This window comes from Phycodurus eques, chromosome 1, assembly GCF_024500275.1.
Source record: "Phycodurus eques isolate BA_2022a chromosome 1, UOR_Pequ_1.1, whole genome shotgun sequence".
Taxonomy (NCBI): domain Eukaryota; kingdom Metazoa; phylum Chordata; class Actinopteri; order Syngnathiformes; family Syngnathidae; genus Phycodurus; species Phycodurus eques.
In genome coordinates, this window is record NC_084525.1 from 15,853,683 (window position 1) to 15,870,042 (window position 16,360).

General features: G+C 42.8%; 1 protein-coding gene across 2 annotated transcripts in view; it reads left to right on the top strand.

Moving 5' to 3' along the window:
* Positions 1–2,535: 2,535 nt before the first annotated feature.
* dalrd3 (DALR anticodon binding domain containing 3) overlaps positions 2,536–16,360 on the top strand; it is a 32,964-nt gene continuing 19,139 nt past the window's right edge. Inside the window, exons 1-4 of one of the 2 annotated variants that reach the window (XM_061680355.1) lie at positions 2,536–2,618; positions 2,833–3,009; positions 13,255–13,562; positions 13,970–14,283. In XM_061680355.1, coding sequence (XP_061536339.1) covers positions 13,270–13,562; positions 13,970–14,283 — 607 coding nt within the window. In that variant the 5' untranslated portion in view covers positions 2,536–2,618; positions 2,833–3,009; positions 13,255–13,269. Of the gene's footprint in view, positions 2,619–2,832; positions 3,010–8,342; positions 8,838–13,254; positions 13,563–13,969; positions 14,284–16,360 lie in introns of those variants that run through there. The other variant, XM_061680348.1, reaches the window with a different exon arrangement.

Consider the following 16,360-nt stretch of genomic DNA (forward strand, 5'->3'; position numbering starts at 1 on the left):
TTGCGAAAATTGCAGAGTGTCGCTTTATGGGAAATACAAAATGAGCAGTAAGTATAAAAGCAACAAAAAATTATGAATACTCAATAGCATGCTTATCTCTATGCAAAAACGCAATTACAATAACTGTTTACAAATTTTCAAATCAAGAGTAGCTCGGTGGAAGGTGGTTAGCACATCTGTCTCGGAGTCCAGAGGTCCTGGGTCGAATCTTGCATCGGGCACCTCTGTGGGGTTTGCTTGTTCTCACCCTGGTTGCATCGGTTTTCTTCGGGTACTCCAGTTTCCTCCCACATTCCAAAATCATGTATATTCATTGAAGACTTTAAACCAGGGCTTCGGAGCCATTTGTGGGCCATCGTCCACTTTTTAGTGGCCCGCGGCACAATTGAAACTCCCCGCATCCTTTCTCTGCATTGTGAAGAGAAGTGTATTGAGAAGAAGAAATAGTTTCGAATTCCTCGCGCCCTTGTTTTGCACAATTCACGCATCATTTGGTAAGACACGCTTTGGAATTGAAATTGTTTACTCCACTTTCTGCAATGTGTCAAGGTCAGTTTAGGAAGGATTGCTCTTGTTTTGGTTCTAAACGGTCCTACCTTGAATGGTGCCCTGTGCGAGACCGCCCCCACTGGAAATGCTACCCTGTGCTGCTACACATAACGCCCAAAACTGCCACTGCTAGTGGGATACAGGGCCGCTGGCAACCCAAAAATTCAGATCACCTAGCATTAAAAAAAAAAATAAATTAATAAATATAATGATTATAAACTCTAGAATTGCTTATCATATCTTTATGAACAAGGATTGATTGGTTTTAGCATGGTAATTAATTTTCTATATGTAGCCTTTGGAAAAAACTAAAAAAGTTTGGACACCCTTGCTCTAATTCATTGGTGTGAAATATTGTCTATTATGTGCCCTGCAACCAGTCCAGGGTGTATCCAGCCTCCCGCCCAAAGTAAGCTGGGATACGCTCACCTGTGACCCTAATGATAAGTGTTATAGAAAATGGATGGATGGATTTATAATTACTTTCAAATCAAGTAATTGGTCATTGTGGAGTTTTTACTCGTGGCCAAGAAAGGGAGGCTGAAGCGAGGCCAGGCAAGGTCGTGCCAAGACTGCTCGTCTCCAGGGAGGATCAGGTAACTCCCGACACATCCCCCGGACTTTCCGGGGTTGACATCAGACAGACCTGTGGGAACTGTACTGGTCACACTCTGTTGGTCTCACCTGCCTAACGTCCTCATCCGTTATATCATTGACACGATCACAATTAAACGGCATGAAGGTGAGTGTTCCGTATGCGGATTGTATTACAACGGTCAGCACTAATATTAGTTCTCTTATCTATCCAAAAATTTCTCCCTCTATTTGATATTCTACAACACAACTGCACAAACACTGTATAACAAATCCATTTTAAACATTTGTACATCCATTTCACCATATTTGATGCCATCAATATTGTAAGTTTTTACTATTGGCACACATTTGATTCATTTTCCAATAAAAGTCTTACCTTAAGACTGGTTTGCAATATGTAACAGAATCATTTTGAAATGCTCTTGACACACCCACAATGTGTAGAACTGCCAATAGGTTTTGGCTGTACAACCACAGTAAAAAATCTGATCGGTAAATAATGAATACATCTGGGAAAGTGTCAATCAAAACCAAACAATTATCTTTGTAAAGGCAACTACAGCTCATGTGTTGGAAGTCATTAGATTGTCCTGGTGTACCTAAGCTTATGTTCAATGACTGTAATAATCTGGAAATGGATCCTAAAATTAACAATGATATTTGGTGTATTTCATTATTAAACTGCTGCATTGAAAATTATTTTAATACATCTTGTTTAAAAGTTTTTTTAACGGTATTTTTAAAAAAAATCACCAATTTCCATTACACAATATCTGTATGAAATAAAAATGTAGAAAATCTAAACTAAATCAAAATGTCATGTCTGTACAAAATAATTAAAAAAAAAAAAAGTTTTCCCCAAAAAGATTTTAAGTATAAGTTGGTACAAAATAAAGTTTGTTCTAAATAAAAAAATAAAATAAAAAACTGTCCGAACAAAATTAAATGAAAGCATTGTCTGTACAAATTTCATCTACAGTAAATAAGTCTGTAAAAACCTAAACAGTCAGTATGAATTGTATTACATTTACTTGGTGCAAAATAAAAACAAACAAACAAAAAACAATACATTCATGTAATTGAAATTGAAAAAAAAACAACAACTATTCTGTAGAAAATAAACATTGAAAATGTACTGTACAACCCAAACACTCTATAAAACCAATTTCATTTCTCATGAAAATATATATTTTTAAAACATTCTTATAGAATCTAAAAAATGTACTCAAATTGAATTCCACTTGTGTGTGTTTAAAATGCAGAATATTTCAAATACATAAAATAAGAAAAAGAATAAAGGCAGTAAATGATGTCCCTCTCCAGCTGGGAGTTGAATCAGGAAGAGAGGGAGGAGTTGCGTTCGAAGTGAAAGTGAAATGAATGCGGAGGACTTATAAAGAGGAAGTTGTGTGACAACACGCCACTGCACGAGGTGGGGACAAGGAAGAGCAGGAGGACACTCTCCAGTGCTGGTGAGATACACAAAATACACGCACACAAACTTTGTCATCACTGTGTGAGAGATTCTGGTTCTTTGTGTGTGACTCTTCTGACGTCTGAGCCTTCAACTTCACGGCAGTCAGCGTGATAATAATGATACAGTGATAATAATAGTCATATTATTATCTGCTCCTCATCAGCGCCGGAGTCAGAAAACTGAATGCGTGTGCTCCTCTGTGCGTTCAGGACTTCCTGTTTCCTGCTACAAGTCAACCGAAGCTCCTGTCGGTGCTCGTCTTCATTTGAGTCTTCCTCATCCAGCTGACCTCCTGTGACCCGCTGACTTTTACTTTGCCTTCTGAGTAAACAGGTTTTTCAAGACAAGGCCGTTTCTTTGAAACATGTCCACAAAAGAGACATCAGGTGAGTGGACAGCATTGTGTGTGTGTGTGTGTGTGTGTGTGTGTGTGTTGGGTTTTGTCTGTGCTGGCCGGGTGGCTTTGCTTTGAGAGGAAGTCACTGAGCTAAAAAAAATGAACGTGTTGAAGAGTATAAGTCAGGGGTGTCCACACTTTTTCTTCCAATGGCTGTCTCGAGAAAAAACAAATGATGCAAGGGCCGCATTCTTCACCTTTGATTTATTGAGCATGCTTAAACCAATCCATCATTGTAGGTCAAGATATGCTAAGTATATGTTTGTATGTATACAGCTATAAGAAAACAGCGAGGTGATGAAGCAAAAAGTCAATGATTTGTCAGGATTTTTGGGTGGCCAGCGGGCCGTGTACCCCCTAGAATAGATCCTCCCCTGCGCTAACAACAGCAGAATCACATCTTCACGTTTAGAACCAAAACAAGACCAAGCTGTAATAAGATAACCTTGAAACAACAGAGAGAGGAGCACACAATTGCAATTCATGCCATTTGCTTCTGTAACGGGATTATCTTTATTCATTGGAGTGTTTTAAATATTCATTGTATTACTCTTAGCTGTACAGAGGTTCTTTGCATTTTTGCAAATCTAGAACAGCTCTATATGAAACTAATGTGTGAAATTCCTCTCTTCTCCTGCCTTGCCACCTAGTGTAGAAAAGAAGTAAAACAATGCAGGCAAAACACACAGGACCGTGTCAACTGTTCATTTTGGTGTATCTTGTGGGCTGCTAAAACATGGGCAAGCAGGCTCCGAATGGCCCCCAGGCCATAATTTGGACATTTGCAATAAGGCATCAAATTACAATTACCTGTGTATCCACCTGTTGCTATTGATAGAACAGAACAATAGCTTTGTTTTCAATGATATCAGAGCAATCGGCTTGTCTATCTTGCTGCCATGGCGCCTGCAGATCGATGACTGTAATGGTCTCGAGCCACTCGTTCTCAACTGTTGTCACTCTGGGACCCACATTGTCCTATTGTTGCGACCCACTTTTAGACAAGAACAAGAAAGAAAATATCATGTCAAAATAACCTATTTAAACAGTTACATCATTAAAAAAAAAAAAACACACAACTACACTATGCTTACGTGTTAAGGGCCTTTTCAAGGGCCTTATTAAGAAGCTGCAAATTAACATGACAAATGCATGTAGATAAATTAATACAGTAAAGTTAAAGACTATACTTGCACAAAATATGGCCCCAAAATGTCCCTTGTATCTTTGCACTGCTTTCTTCTTTTTAGGTAAGTCATTAATCTAATATGTTTCACATACAAATACGCTTCATTACCTTTCTGACGCATGCCTGTTTATTCCCCCCTAAAAAGGCAAGTCCAACTGTACGTTAAATATTTGACTGTACTCGGTGTACGATGGAGTTCCGCTCCTACCAATTTGTACATAAGTCGCAAAGTGTTAAGTACATAAAAAACTTACACTAACACAGTAGTAGAGTCATACATGCAGTAAATATGCTATTTGTATGAAAAACCGTGAATATAAAACAGTAGGCCTAAATGATATTGTGTTGCTGTCATGAACCAAGGACCCCCTGTAATTTTTTTTATTACCTGTCTGTGACCCACCTGTAATGTATCCACAACCCACCAGGTGAGAATCAGTTTGAGACTCGCTGCTGGACCAGCCAGGACACCTCTGAAATTGTGTTAGCATCAACAGTAACTCAACAGTAAATTGCATTTCACAACTGTGGGGGCAGCACCAGTTTCTGGCAAGTAGCTGTTCGCGACACCCAGTCGTCATGGTAACGAAAGGACAGTAAGGAGGGGAGCTCAATGGCTCATTTACCTTTTGTCAAGACACCTGAAAATTGTCTTAAATTGTGAAGCATTCCCATTATGCCTCTTTTAAACAATCTGGATGCACATATCTACTGGAGGTCCAAATTATATGTGTAGATTACAATTATAAAAGGTTTGTGTGTTTTCACATGTAGAAATTCCGGTACGTTCTGATCTTGGCTCCTTTTCAGGAGCGCTGTCAGGCCAAAATGTCTGCCTGAACTGGGAACTTTATTTTGGCGGATGGGATAGTAACGGAACCCATAATGCAGCTGTGATTGTGAGCTCCAGCTGGTTAAGGGTTCCGTTTCCATCCCACCATGCGTAATACGTCTCCACACGCGAGCTGCCTTCATCTTAACCGTAATAGACTTTGATGGTGTGTAACAGTACAAATCTCTTTTCTTTTTTTTTTTTTTTTCTTTCAATTATTGATCAGGGTCTTAGCATTGTAAACATGTTTGGAAAAGAAGACAAGTTGGTGTTTTTCCTCAATGACACGTTTTCTCCCGGCTTGCTTAGACAACAGAACGCAACCGGGAATTCCGTGTCAGCCAAGAATGACACCAAATATAAATCCTCATGAGAATTCGGAATGCGAATGCCCCCACATATTCGTATCTCAGAGCACTGCAGTCCACATCACTGTTCAAAGCATTGTTTATAAAAATTGAAAATGTCAAAAAATCACATCACTATCAAATCTCATAAGGCCAAGTTGTATTTTGTCTTGGTGTAGGTTCTTTTTACACCTTTTAAATTGACAAACACGAAGCACTACAATCATTAATGATTCATAATAAAAACCTTAACTGAGTCTATTGTCCTTGATTTTACTGTAATTAAACGTTTAAAGGTTTTTGCCACATTTTTCTCATGACATTCTTTTTGGCTCACCACCTGTGGGAGGGGCCATAGGGGTCGGGTGCAGTGCGAGCTGGGCGGCGGTCGAAGGCGGGGACCTCGGCGATCCGATCCCCGGCTACAGAAACTGGCTCTAGGGACGTGGAATGTCACCTCTCTGGCAGGGAAGGAGCCCGAGCTGGTGTGTGAGTTCGAGAAGTTCCGACTCGATATAGTCGGACTCGTCTCCACGCACTGCTTGGGCTCTGGTACCAGTCCTCTCGAGAGGGGTTGGACTCTCTTCCACTCTGGAGTTGCCCACGGTGAGAGGCGCCGAGCAGGCGTGGGTATACTTATTGCTCCCCGGTTCGGCGCCTGTACGTCGGGGTTCACCCCGGTGGACGAGAGGGTAGCCTCCCTCCTCCTTCGGGTGGGGGGGACAGGTCGTTACTGTTGTTTGTGCCTATGCAACAAACAGCAGTTCAGAGTACCCACCCTTTTTGGAGTCCTTGGAGGGGGTGCTGGAGAGCGCTCCCGCTGGGGACACCTTCGTTCTGCTGGGGGACTTCAATGCTCACGTGAGCAATGACAGTGAGACCTGGAAGGGCGTGATTGGGAGGAACGCCCCCCCCCCCCCCCCCCCCCCCCCGATCAGAACCCGAGGGGTGTTCTGTTATTGGACTTCTGTGCTCATCACGGCTTGTCCATAACGAACACGGTCCCTGTACGACCGGAGTCAGAGTTTGGTCCGCATATCCGGCAGTAAGTCGGACTCGTTTCCGGTGAGTGTTGGACTCCGCCAAGGCTGCCCTTTGTCACCGATTCTGTTCATAACTTTTATGGACAGAATTTCTAGGCGTAGCCGAGGCGTACAGGGGGTCCGGTTTGGTGGCCTCAGTATTGCATCTCTTCTTTTTGCTGATGATGTGGTTCTGTTGGTTTCATTAAGCCGTGACCTCCAACTCTCACTGGAGCAGTTCGCAGCTGAGTGTGAAGCGGGAGGGATGAGAATCAGCACCTCCAAATCTGAGACCATGGTCCTCTGTCGGAAAAGGGTGGCGTGCCCTCTCCAGGTCGGGGATGAGATCCTGCCCCAAGTGGAGGAGTTCAAGTATCTTGGGGTCTTGTTCACAAGTGAGGGAAGAATTGAACGGGAGATCGACAGGCGGATCGGTGCAGCGTCTGCAGTGATGCAGAGTTTGTATCGATCCGTTGTGGTAAAGAAGGAGCTAAGCCGGAAGGCGAAGCTCTCGATTTACCGTTCTACGTTCTCACCTATGGTCACGAGCTGTGCGTCGTGACCGAAAGAACAAGATCCCGGATACAAGCGGCTGAAAAGAGTTTCCTCCCCGGGGTGTCCGGGCTCTCCCTTAGGGATAGGGTGAGAAGCTCGGTCATCTGGGAGGATCTCAGAGTAGAGCCGCCGGTCCTCCACATCGAGAGGAGCCAGATGAGGTGGCTGGGGGCATCTGATTCGGATGCCTTCCGGGCACGTCCCACCGGGAGGAGACCCCAGGGACGACCCAGGACACGCTGGAGAGATTATATCCTTCGGCTGGCCTGGGAACGCCTCGGGATCCCCCCCCCCCGGAAGAGCTGGATGAAGTGGCTGGGGAGAGGGAAGTCTGGGGGTCCCTGCTAAAGCTACTGTCCCCGCGACCCGACCTCGGATAAGCGGTAGAAAATGGATGGATGGATGGACATTCTTTTTGGTGGATTACATTCATCACATTACAGTTGTTTTGTGTATGTTTATATGACTATAAACAAGAAATGATCACACATAAATGTTGTGAGTATGTGTGAGAATCTGAAGAGGCCTCATTACTCGGCAATCTACGAGACGACGGACGCTAACATAGATATGACGACTAGAAACGTCACCGCGCTACAATAGCACGGCTACCAAACGTGCCTACGTAGCGACCATGTTGGGGAGGTCACCGTTCCATCAATGGCAATGTACGGGCATTGAAATTAAGTCGTAACTTGCTCATTTAGTAACCTATTTTCAGGAAATTCATGAAATTCTCATGATTATACCAACATTCTCAACGCCAAAGCGTTATGCTATCAATACATAACATTTATAAAAAGAAAAAAAAATAACTGAGAAAGGTTATTCCCAGTCCCTTGTCGTAATTGTACGGCGTTGTACGCAACCGAACGCAGCAAAATATAACGGCATCCTTTTGGTTCTTGCTGTCCATATGCATGGAATGCATGACGACTTTTACCCTTCTAGTTAAGCGTCACCATAGGCACGCAGTTTAAAAGAAACGTGTCAATTTCCAGGCAAGACACACCCTCCTCCAATATTAATGGCTGCGGCACAGTACCGCTGCACTATGATTGGCTGCTGTATCCCTGTAGAACACGCCCCACTGCTTATATTTATTTTAATTAATATTTTTTCCACTAACCCTAACCCGCCCTAATCCTGACATTAACCCATCCTAAAACGCCTTAAGACCCAACCCTTGGCCTAAACCTAACCATAACAAACTTCTTTGTTTGTATTTCCTTCAAATGTGTACTTGTTTCGGATGGTTGTCTCGTTCCATATGTGTAGCCTGCCCTTTCCGCGACGCAGGAGCCAATCATGTTGCAGCTGGGCGTGTCTTGCCTGGAAACTAGGTGGGAATCCTAATAACACATGCAGCGACAGTAATCATTGCCTCTGTCCAACGCGGAAACACACCCGAAAGGGAACACGAATTGAAGCAAATGGTTCTGGTTGAAAAAATAAAAACAGCCAATGCGCCCTTTCCACTTAAGCAAATATCTGACATCGACGAGTACTCGACTGTTCCCGTTTTCAGTCTGCCGTGTCCCGGATAGCCTCGCACCACGACCGCGCATGTATTAGCATGGCACGGATGTGCTTCTAGCTACACCCGTTTGTGTTGTTATGATAACGATGGAGAACATCGACGAGTCGTCTTCGCCCCTCCGTATCACTGCCACGGTCCGGGCGCTGAGCTCCGCACTGCGGGCCACGCGCGGCAATGCCCAAGACATTGGCCGGAGGAGGGACGGCGATATGATGTTCCCCGAGCCTGAGAAGGAGAAACTGTGGTTCAAGGAAAGCAGCACCAAAAACCTCCGAACCAGAGACTTCCTGTCGCCGAATACCATGCTCAACACACTCTATGCGGACGGACAGGTTAGCTTCTGGCTCATTACACTACCTTCATTCATTTCGGTACAGTTATAAAGTAAAATCAGACCGCGTCTACAACCTTAACGAATGGACTAAACGTTAATTAAAAAAGAAAAAAACCCTCATATAAACACACCGTGTCCCATTAGTATAGACGAGTAGAATAGCGTTCATTTAAACCGAAAAACAGTAGGATTTGGGAGATTAAAAATATGCTCAGCTATAGTAAAACATAAAGATCTAGAAAAAAAAACGAGATTACTGCGAAATGATACGTTTCTTTAATTTGCCAGTTATTTGTATATGGTTTGAGATTTTTGTTGGATTCTATAATCTGACAACAATCCCACATTCCAAAAACAAATATATTGTCATTCAGAGCATTTATTTCCAGAAAATGAAAAATGGTCAAAGTACCAAATAAAGGTTTGCTTTTTTGTGGTCTCTTAGTTATTAGATACCAGAGTCGAATACATCATGAAATTACATATTTACAATACAGATAACATGCGATGCTGTACTGTATATGTGTTTCCAAAAATAGAACAGAGGAACTGAAAGACTTGGAGTTTCAATACATTTCCATTAACAACAATATAAAGAACACGCAAAAGGTCATACTGTATTTAAAAGACGGGCCATCATGATCGACCAGACAGTGTGCTTGAGGCGGTAGTTATGAATCCATGAATGGCAGACCCCAATATGGGTCAGTCAGACAGTCACACAGAACTGGAACTGTGTTTATACTGTACAGTACTTTGTGAATGTGTGTGTGTGCGCGCGTGTGTTTGGAAATCAAATCTATCCATCCATCCGTTTTCTGTATCGCAACTGACTTTGGGCAAGAGGTGGTTTATACCCTGGAATCCAGACTAGCCAGTGAAACTGAAACATTTTACAACCAAGTACCACCTAAAAGAAATACTTTGCTCTCCGAGTACCACCATCAAGGTCAATATTAAAGTACAATAGCATAGCAGGCCTAGGTGTTCACCTAATACACGACAGAGGTTTTTTGTTTTAGTCCTAAAATGTACATTCATTATTGTTTAAACCACTGTAACCACTGCTAAAAAAACCCAAAACAAAACAAAAAAAAAACAGGGAGACCAGCCATTTAAGGAAAAAAAAAAAATAATCTCAGCGATTTGAAAGCGGGCACATGAAACCCATTTGGTTTCTAAACCAATCAGAAATAGTGAAGGGCGGGATGGGGTGGGTGCCCACCCTCTAATTGGCCGTGTGTGTGCGCGCGTGTGCCGGTAGCAGCACAGTTACTGAAAGTTGAGCGGCATACATGGAATTAGTTCCAAAGCGTAACGCCCCCGCGACGTGGTGGGAACATTTTGGATTCAAGCCAGATGAACACAGCCTTCCCGCTAACACCAACGAGCTGGTATGTCAAATTTGTGTCAAGTCGCAGCAAAGACAAGACAACTTAAAACTAGGCTTTACACGATCAGGATTTTTGGGGCCGATCAGCGAGTTTAAAGAAAACGATAACCGATCCGATCACAAGATGGAGCAATGTGTCTACCGTATTTTCCGGCCAATAGAGCGCATCGGAAGATAAACCGCGGCCACTAAATTTATAGAAATGTTTATTTCATTTTTTTTACATATATTAGCTGTACCAGACTATACGCCGCTGATATATACGTTGTGAAATTAGATATTTACACAGAAATATTTTGTAAATGTTTATTTACATACCTTAATTGTTTCCAAACAGTGCCTGTAGCACGGCAGTACATCATCCACCCTTTTTTTGTTAACTTTAACGACTATGCCTTTTGGGAGTTTTTCTTTTGGCATAGTCGTCCGCTTAAAAATCACCATTGGTGGAAGCTTTTGTCCGGATGCGGCGCAGCTCAAAACACGTGAAGTGCGTTCTCTCGTGGCCAGTCATTTTCACTATAATGGATGACGCTCCTGTCTTGTTAACAGTTCGAGTTAGAGGCAGGTCGAACGTCAAAGGCACTTCATCCATATTTATGATGTCGTTTGGGCCGATGGAATTCTCGGCTGTTTTTGTTTTTACAACTTTTTCCTCGTAGTCGGGAGGGAGTTGCTGACAGGCAGTTGTCCGCGCCCTGATGGACAGACCTTTTCGTCTCATGAATCGAAAACACCATGACAGTCCACCTTGAAAACCTTCAATACACATTTCACTGGTGATACTTTCTTTAGCTTTCAGTCGGATCTGCACGGTGTATACACCTCGGCCGTCTGCTCTCTGCGTGTTCACCCAGTCCTCAAGAACATTTTCAGGTTCGGGCGATCTGCTCTTATGACCCTCTGAAAGCCTTGTCTTGCGTTCGTGTGTCTCGTGCTGCGTTTCGCGTTGAGTGCGCCAAAAACTAGCGTCGCCGTCTTCTATACGCTGGAGGCATCTGCGCATGCCCAAACCATAGTGCATTATGTGAAACGGTCATGTTTTAAGCATTTAGCCTTGCATTACGTTCAAACAAGTTTGACAGTACGTTTAAACAAGTTGGGCCTGTCTTGTTTTTGTACTTATTGCGCCCCCTGATAGCCGTTAGCGAAAAAAAATCTACGGTATTTAAATAACTTGTTCATTTACTGTATATACTTGTGTACTTAATTGCTCAAATTGCTTAATTGCTTTGTTCCTCTATTTATACCAGTGAGGCATAGTGACAGACAGAACAAATGAATGGTCTTCTATTAGATGGCAGGAAGTACATACAGTAATTAATGTATCCACTTTTTGTGACATTTTTGTTTGTTGGTGTGCTGTGAGATTTTTTCAATTGTAAAATATGTTCCTTGGCTCCATAAAGGTTGGAAATCACTGCTCTAGTCAGCTCATGTATTCTAATCAGTCAGGTCAAACCAACATTACAACACGACAGAAATAATGGGCGCTAACTTACTGTAATTAAATGACTTTATTGTAATTAAATCATGGCGGCACAGTGGACGACTGGTTAGAGCGTCTGCCTCACAGTTCTGAGGACCTGGGTTCGATTCCCGGCCCCGCCTGTGTGGAGTTTGCATGTTCTCCCCGTGCCTGCGTGGGTTTTCTCCGGGTACTCCGGTTTCCTCCCACATCCCAAAAGACATGCGCGCTAGCTTCATTGAAGTCTCTAAATTGCCCGTAGGTGTGATTGTGAGTACGAATGATTGTTCGTTTATATGTGCCCTGCGAATGGCTGGCGACCAGGTCAGGGCGAACACCGCCTCTCGCCGAAGATAGCTGGGATAGGCTCCAGCACGCCCACGACACTAGTGAGGATAAGCGGTACAGAAAATGGATGGATGGATGGATATTGTGCAATGGTTTCTGCTGTCTCATTAGTGGTGTCTTTAACCTCAATTAATTTTGCTTGCACTCCACCCTTCTTACAGTCAAAGTACTGAATTGTGATTGGGACTATTTCACTGCTCCGTGGTTACTCCCATCTGTAGTACTGGATTTGTTTGAGGGCTTCATGAGCAACTTCCACAGAGTGGGGTGCTGTAACACCATTGACAAGGGCTTTGGTCTGAGTGTGAGCACTTCTAAACTTTTTGGTGGTGTCAGATTCTGGAAATGCCTTTTTAGCAAGGCACTAGTGTAATCCATGGACCTGTAGTTATTACTGTGTTTCACAGTATGAAACGCCAACGCTGCTTCTGCTGCATTTACAGCATCCTCTGTTTTTTTGGGTTTAACAAACAACTCGGTCAACTTTGCAGAATAACTCTCACCTCGCACATCTTTTTTTTTTTTTTTTTTTTTTCTGTGTCCCTATGAGCTTTAAGATCTCTGGAACCTTTATTAGATACCGAAACATATGTGCCAGCTTTGCACACAGTGCACTGCGCCTCCCATTTGTTGCGACCAGGATGCTAAGTGGGGAATTTTTTCTGCAGTTCATCTGTAAAGCTACGCTTGCACTTTGTGAGAAGACGCTATGCTGCTCTTACGTCTGTTCCTAACACAGCAGGGCTCTTGGGATTACGTCAGCATTGCAGTACCGTAGTATTCTGTGCAAAGCGTCAGTCAATTTCAACACATACTAATTGGTCCCCTGAAAAACAATGAAAACCGGACATTTTCATGAATTTATAAAAAAAAAAAAAAAAAAAAAAAAAAAAACCTGGACGCCCTGCACAGGATGTAAAAAGTGGACATGTCCGGGCAAAGGAGGCCCTCATTCTACACAGCTGAGCATTTTCATATCTGAGAGAAATAGTTAACACTGCACCATCTCCACCGCTCACAGTCTTTTCCCATGTGGAGTTGCACAGGTGAGATAAGGTGACCGCTGCAAAAAAATTGCAGCTTGGAATCACATAACTTGGCTCAAGCATTTGTAATATATTGATGACTTTTGCAACATTGATGCTTGTTTTTACAACAGTGCAAAGCTACTGTACTACTGTTTGATAGCTTTTTGTTTCCAATCAGGTCTCTCCGGCGGTGATGACCAGGATTCTGTCTGTCCGAGGCCGTGGCGTACTCCCCGTGGCGGGCGGGGAGGTGATGGATGAAGGTCTGAGGGTGAGGGTGGACCGGGCCGCAGCCTTTACGGCCGTCCTGGAAGGGGGAGCCACAGACTACCTGACGCCCGCTGCTCAGAGGCAGGGCTGTGTGGTGCTCAACTGTCCGGCCCTGCAGTCGAAACCCGACCCCCCCACTCCCGATAGCCTCACTCTGGGCCAACTCAGGACCATTCTGTTGGCGGACCACATGGGGGCGCTGTTGAAAAGCCAAGGGTAAGTTCCACTTTTATACTGTTATTCGTCACTTGAGCAAATGAAATTTTTCAATGGAGACATTTTTTTTGCTGTACAGTTTGTTGTTGTTTAACTTGAGAATATAGTCCAATGAAAAGCATCTCCTAATTTGTCTTTTCATCTGAAACATGATTTAAAAACAAAAAAATATTTTGTTGGTGTTTTATAGGAAACCAACAAGATATTTTATACCACAACTACTGCTACCAAAAACAGCAACACTACCACAAATTGAATACAAATGATATGAATAAAACTATTAATATTATTATTATATATTATGTACATGCATGCAATGTTTACATGACATTGTAATAATTACTGCTCTAATAGAATTGATAGCTATGACATTTTAAACTAGCTGTCCATCTTGCCGCCTGCCTCAGATTTACAGTATCCCTGTGCCCTCTGCTGCCTGAAGATAGCAGCATCGTCAAGTTCCTCCGCACTCTGGGCATCGACTGGCCAACATTCCCAGCCAACTGGACCAATGAGGAGCGGGAGGAGAAGATCCAGGAAGCGCTAGAAAAGTCGGTGTACAGAGAGAGGGAAATTGAGAGAGGCAGCAGGACAAGCGGCGGGCCAGGCAGGAAGAAGGCAGAGAAGGGCGAAAATGATGGCGCTGTGAGGATAAACCTAAAACGGGTGTTCCAGGACGAGGGGCTGCTAGGATACGATCCAAGCCTTGGAACCTGCACAGGTGACGTATGACCAAATAACCACAGTGGACCCCGCACACTGTGAGGTATTATAAATTTGTGATTGGACTCAACTTTATTGTCATTTTACAAGATACTAGGGAGGACACAGAACCTTTTCTCAAAATGTAAAAAAATAAATAAATAAATAAAAATAACCTCTTAAACAGCCTTTGTCAGTTTTAGTTAAACAATACCTTTTAAACAAAATTTAAAAACTACTTACTAGTTCATACTTGCTAGCGTATGAATACTTTTATTTGAGATTAACTGTGATTACAGGTTTTATTAATCATAAGATAGTACAAATTGGTTGACAATGTGGAGCAAAGTGAGCGCAGGGCAGAAGCTGGAATATATTGTTATTATTGAAAAATAAAATTTTTAGGGGAGGATGGTGGACTTTGACCCTCAACTCAGGGCCATCCTGTGTGGAGTTTTCTATGGGTCACCACTCGCCAGCCAATCACAGGGTATACAGTATATGGACAACAACACTACACTTGCATTCACAGCTAAGCAGTACTGCCACAAACTAATCAAATCACTACTTGAAACATAAGACATTAAGATTTAAAGAAACATATTTACTCGTGCCTTTTTATTCAAAAGCAGTGCAGGACCCTAAATGGCAAAGGTTACAATTGAAAGGTAAAATTGGCATTTGTATGCAGGGTTATATTAAAGGTCCCATATTTGACTAAACCAAAGTTTTCTAGTATTTGTGAGTTATATTGGCTCTATAGTGCCTCAGTAAATGTGAAATATAAAAAAAAAAACATGCATGGTGGGTTCATTGAAAACCCTAAATTGCCTTTTGGTGTGAATGTGAGAGCGAATTGTTGTCTGTCTATACTGTATGTGCCCTGCGATTGGCTGGCGACCAGCTCAGGCTGTACCCCGCCTCTCGCCCAGAGTCAGCTGGAATAGGCTCCAGCACGCCCGCAACCCTAGTGAGGATAAGCGGTACGGAAAATGGATGGATGGATAGATACAGTATTCAGTCAGTCAGTCAGCCAGCCAGTCAGGTGTAACCGTTTTCTGCACCCCCCCTCCAGCCCAAAGGATTGGAGTGTGATGTTTCTTAACGCACACCCGCAAAGCCTAGCTTGCTTCCGTTACATAGGTATTAGTTTCAAAGGAACAATATTGCTACTTATTAATTGATGCTCATGCGTTTTAAGTACAAATAACTGTTACTGCTAATTTTGCAAGCTCTGTTTGTTTTTGATTGAATGAGGAAGCATTGCTAAAACACGCCTGGTTGTGTCAGCGCAAATGTGACTCCAAAGAGTGAAAGTGACTGGCAAACGAAAGCGACGAAAAGAACGGACCGCTCATTTGATCGTAGGCAATGACGTCAACTGGAATACTTTACAGATTCTTATAGGGTGAGTTTTCTTTAACGTTTTCTACGTTACGTTAGTGTTTATTTAAAGTTTTGATAAAGATGAAAATGTTCCTCGTTGTTGTTACGGTGCAACTCCAACTCCAAAAAGTGTTCTTCGGTGTCGAAAATCACACGTTTATAGGATTCAGGCACAATAGAAAACTATATGGACGTGATTCACGATTATTATTCCTGTTTTCTGAGAAGTTTGAAGTAAATCTGACAACGTGATTTATCTCAGTGTGATCCGGAAAGTGAGATGGCTCAAGCACACCCTGCTGTTGTCTGTTGTTTAAAGGTAGCTAGTTTAGTTTACTCGGCGGCAACCGTCGTAGTTACAAACCAAAATTGCTGGATGATTGCAATTTCAGCAAGTGCTGGTGATCATATGCTAAACTACTTTGGATATTGACTTTTTTGGTGTTGTGGGCAAAGTATTATGGTGAAAATATGAATGACTGTCTCAAGCAGCAGCTGCTGCCGACATCCCTATTAGCTAGTGCCATAGCAGTTTGCTCTCTTCCTGGGGTCCACATATAATCAACAGTAAAACCCTAAAGCAAATCATTTGCATCAACTTCCATGAGTCTTGCTGATATCTGTACCAAAATTTCAAATCGTAATATGTAATAAATAAATAACGTTGAGATACTCCAGGCATTTTTGTTGTTGTTACCAAACCCCGATTT